Source organism: Protobothrops mucrosquamatus, unplaced genomic scaffold (assembly GCF_001527695.2).
Source record: "Protobothrops mucrosquamatus isolate PMUCROS unplaced genomic scaffold, P.Mucros_1.0 scaffold1903, whole genome shotgun sequence".
In the NCBI taxonomy this organism is placed as follows: Eukaryota; Metazoa; Chordata; class Lepidosauria; order Squamata; family Viperidae; genus Protobothrops; species Protobothrops mucrosquamatus.
In genome coordinates this window covers 64,070-69,104 of record NW_015388027.1, presented here as the reverse complement: position 1 = coordinate 69,104, position 5,035 = coordinate 64,070, and the positions used below count along the sequence as shown (strand labels likewise).

The 5,035-nt window shown below is 33.5% G+C and overlaps 1 protein-coding gene across 1 annotated transcript in view; it reads left to right on the top strand.

Moving 5' to 3' along the window:
• The window catches only part of LOC114923099 (slit homolog 3 protein-like), a gene marked incomplete at its 3' end in the record, with an annotated part of 86,869 nt that overhangs the window by 18,197 nt on the left and 63,637 nt on the right, over positions 1 to 5,035 (top strand). The window contains exon 3 of the mRNA XM_029285585.1: positions 1,383 to 1,454. Coding sequence (XP_029141418.1) covers positions 1,383 to 1,454 — 72 coding nt within the window. The remainder of the gene's footprint in view (positions 1 to 1,382; positions 1,455 to 5,035) is intronic.

Here is a 5,035-nt window from a genome sequence, read left to right as displayed (position 1 = left end):
TCAAGATCTCTTATACATGAGTTATAAATAAGAATTATTAATGAAAAATAATTGGCGGTGGCTTGTAACATCAAATAATCTATGCCAGGTGGATGGCTCTGTTTTCACTAATCAACCATATGTGATTGGATTAAAGCAGGAACTTTTCTATTTTGATGCCCACTTTCTGATATTTTCACACTCATTTATAGTGATTTCACAAAAACCAATAAAGGAAACATGATATTCAAAGAATATCTCACAACTACAAGTAAATTTATTAAATAAATGTGATTGGAGTGTAAATCTCTTGTTTTGTTAATAAGGATATCTTAATTAAATAATCTGATGTTTAACGCAAAACAATTGTTCAGTTGATGGTTTGCCTTAAACTTTTTCCTTTATTGTTTACCTAAACATGAAAAGTCTATACATAATTGTTCTCTTACATTACGTCCTCCCAACATACTGTTGAACTGTACTTTCAAACAGATTCTCCTAGTCAGGTGCAGTCTGCCTCTAAGTATTATATCTTGGATACTGAAACAAATCTCTCATGCGTCTGATTCTTTTGGTCACTGTTGGAAAATAATTGACGTTCCAGAGCTACAAACTAAACATTTGTTGGCAATGCAAATTATATGAGGATAGACTTCTAATTGGAATCACAATAGAGTGCCTTTTAGCCTTTACAGAAGGATAACTATCTGATTTGCATCTTAATTATAGTGTTTCTATTCAAATATTAGCCTACTCCACTTGACCTCTTTGATTTGTTATTACAGAAGTCAGTATACATAAGAACATAAAAAGAGTGTTATTTATTCAGTAAAAGATCTTTATCCAGAATACTATCCATAGTGGTCAACCAGATGCCTTTGAGAAGTCCACTAGCAAATGATTAGTGCAATGCAGCCCTCCTATTTGTGTTCCTTAGCAACTGATATTCAAAAGATACAGACCCTAATAAAGGAAGGCAAATAATTTGCTTAGGTAGGGTGGGGATTAGGAAGATTCCAAAATTACATCTCCTTTAGTCATAGATTTATTATATAGTGAGTGTAGAAACAGAATATATACTGATTCTGTTTTCCTTCTTTACAATTCGCTTTTGTTATTGGTAGTATATTATATTTACATTACATGCATTACAGTCACCCAAATGAAGAGTACTTCATTTTAATCAAAAGTTAGTCATTGTGTGTTGTGCTTGAGATATTCTGAGCTTTTTGTTTGCATGTATCTGTATGTAGTTATTGTTATTTACAAGAGAAATGCCTTTCTAAATTTGCTTCAGTTGTTCATATGTTGCTTTCTTTTAACAGATTATGGCTGGTTCCATAAATAGCACTGTCTTAATATTGCAACTGATACCATCTGTGTTTGTTTTCCTTTCTTTATAGTACCCTCAATAACAACAACATCTCACGCATCCCTCTCACCAGCTTCAACCATATGCCAAAGATCAGAACCTTGTAAGTACTCTATCATGAATCACTCAGGACTTCCACTGACATATATGGGCACTGCGGATCTTTGTGTCTTGATTCATTGATGAAAACAAAGGCAATGTAATAGCTGCTTCTAAGAAAAGTGCTGTTCTTTTGTTACTCTTTTATTTTAGCATAGACTATATGGAGAAGCCTAACTAGAGGTGGGAGAGATTAGTGGAAGAGAACTGGATCTACCATTGTAGGTAGATGTTACTCAACATTTTTGTTTTTCCAGAGAGGCCAAGATGTCATGTCAAAATGTAGAGGACTATAGAATATGGAGAAATGTGTTGCTTTGTACAAGGCCAGTGTTGTCAACAGTTGGTGAACTGTTCCTTGAAGGAAGCCATATGGAAAAATATTAGGTGATATGTTTGTAAAAAGAGCAGAAGGAGGAATGGCAATTATTGTGCATCCTTTTCCTCCTTTAAGTCTTCCACCACTGTTCTAGAAAATAGGACTATATTTTGGCTTCAAAAGTCTGCGCAATCATCAAATCACAGCAAAAAGATATAGGAAAGACTAGCTTTTTTCTGAAATCTAATGGCTGCATAGATCTTTGCAGACCGCATATGATATGGAGACTCTTAAACTTTCAGAGAGGAGTTTCAGGTAGTTCCCACTCGTCTTGTTGGAAGAAGTATCCCCTGGGTAGAACTCTGCTCAAAACATTAACCTTTCAGGAAAGTTAGGATTACCAACAACAGAATTTGGTATTGCGTTAATTTCAGCTGCCTTTACAATCTTTATATGTAGCTAGCTATAGCTATAATATGAAAATGACTGGAAGATCTGGAGTTCTAGTTCTGCTGTAAATATAAAATCAACTGGATCACCTTGGGCCAGTCCCTCCCTCACAGCCTAGGAAGGAGGTAATAACAAACAACTTCTAAAATCTGAAAGAGGGAGAAGTCCTGGCAATTGCCAGGAGTCAACACTGACTTGAAGATGCTAGAAAAACAATTAAAAAACAAATTAGAAATAACTGTAATGTAAATATTATTGCAATATTGATGATGGAGTATGAGGACTCCATGGTATGGTAAGAATATAAATATAAATCAATACTTAAACCTGTACTTTTTAATTTTGTTGTTTGTTTATGTTGTGTCATTGGCTATGTCTACAGTTCACAATAAGACACAGTTTATTTGAAGTGTATCGAATTGGGGGCTGCTTTATCAATAGCATTAAGTACAAATCAAAGAAACCACATTATGACTTAATATGATTGTCTGTTGAATTCATCCTAACCAAAGAAATGCTGACCTATTGCCATTCAAAAATGCTAAATCTTTCTTAACCTCTCATGCACCAGATGTACAACTTCCATATATCCTTTTTAGCTATATAGAGTGAATTTTACAACTTAACCAACACAAATGTGAATACACTGCTGAGAATAACTAGGTCTTCACAAACTACTTGGAGCAGTGCTTTTTGAAACAACAAGCATCTCTGAACCTTTTGTTCTAAGTATCTTCTCCTTCAAAGATACGGCATAGCTGCTTTGAAGGTTCCCAACATTGTTTGAACATATGTACAGTAAAAGAAGCCAAGAGTGCCTCAAGAGGAAAGCTATTTTCTTATTCCCTTGAATACATTCATGATTCATATTTGAATGCCTTTCATTTTTATTGCTTATAAATTATATTTGGAATTAAATATTGGTGCCATTTAATTTTAACAGTGTTGAGATCTCCTCTGTGGTTCAGTCACATATTAAGAGCAACCGTAGTTTTAGACTATTTCTTCTCAACACATTTAACAATGAATTCTTCTGTTACAGATTTGTGAAGCTTGAAGTTAAATAGTATCTGTCAGAATGCACGTCAGTCCACTAAGATCAATAAGGGGCTGCTTTTTGTAGCCTATCTCTTAAGTGCAAAAAATGCAAGAATATCTTTACATTTTATTTCTAATGGACTTTTCAGTTTAGAATATTACAACTTGTGCAGGTGTAATCTGTTTGTAGATATCATAGCATTAGTAATATATATGAGATATCATTGGCTCTTATTATCCACAATAGTCTGTGACTTTAATTATGGTTTTAAACTTACAATATATGAATTAATTAATGCTATGCAGAAACATTTTTTCTGATTTTTGTTTATCCATCATTCAGTGTTTTCATTCCCCCCCCCAAGAGGCGTAAAAGTCTAATTTGGTGACATTCACATAGATGGATGTGTGTGTGAGAGTGAAAATAGTGAGAGGGAGGGAGGAAGAGAGAGAGGGAGGGAGGGAGGGAGGGAGGGAGAGAGAGAGAGAGAGAGAGAGAGAGAGAGAGAGATATCCTATATTGCATTATCCAATGAGCCAATGATCTTCAGGGCCCATGGATGCCCCTATTTGAATTAAATCTTACAGGAAAGCTGCTAGAGAGAACTGTTCTTACTGAGTGTTGTCACATGGAGGGACAGGGATAAAGCACTGTTTACCCTACCTTTCTATAGAAATAAATTAAGTTCTAAAAAACCCCTCCACTCCACATGTCAACACAGATAAAGTTTGAGATAGGAAAAACAAAACTATCTTTTTCCAAAGGAGAAAAGTTTTAGGAAATTGGAGTATAGATTTTGGCATCATATGAGCTTTTATTAATTAAAAGGTGTTTATATTTTTTTTTGAATTTTCATGGAAATATCCTAAGCTTGTATCTTGACTATTTCAAATCGATCCGTAAATGTGATAAGCTGATAAGGTCTTCTGCCATTTTCCTTTTAGTTTAATTTAAAAGATGGCCTTGTATGTAGTTCCCTGGAGACTTATATTGACTAATTCCCTTTTACTATAATTAAAGGGGAAGACAGGGAAAGAAATCATAAATGGGATTTCAGAGAGAGTTTTTATATTGAATTTTAACAATTACGTTTTATGAAACTTGAATGCTGACACAAAATGATATTCTAGAAATTTAATTTAGGCTGTAACTAAATGTACACCTTTAGAAATTACAAAGTATACAGTATTCATTCATCTTTTGTATGCTATAAATACCAGTTACATTCATTTTAAAGGGGCTCTTTCAATACATGTATGCTACGAAATAATTTATGAAGCTTCTTAGCAGTCTTGCTCTTAATGAAAATTGTAAGACCGGAATGATAATAAAAAGGTTACATTTCTCATTTTATGTTTCATCTATTTTGTTGCAGTCTCCATTGTTCATCAGACCAAAACAAAAACAAACAAACAAAAAGATGTGGCTAATAATATTTCCATTTACTATCACCCTTTACTGCCAATTTCAACCTTTCGTGTTTTAAGAAATAAATCATTATGGCTGGAAGATGGGATACTTTGTTTAATTTCAAGCTCATTTGAAATTAAGAAAAACTGTACAACAACACTGCAGCATTTAATACATGTGTCTTGCTATGATTAATCTATTATTCTGTGCCTTTCCTAATTTCTTTTTGTTTGTTTGTTTTATGGATTTGTTTAAACATCCTCATTTAGAACTAATAAGAATTGTTGTGCATTGATCTGCTTTCATTTCCATTAGAAAGCTATATTTATAGAATTTATTAACCTGCATTCATTTTGTCTCATTTTAT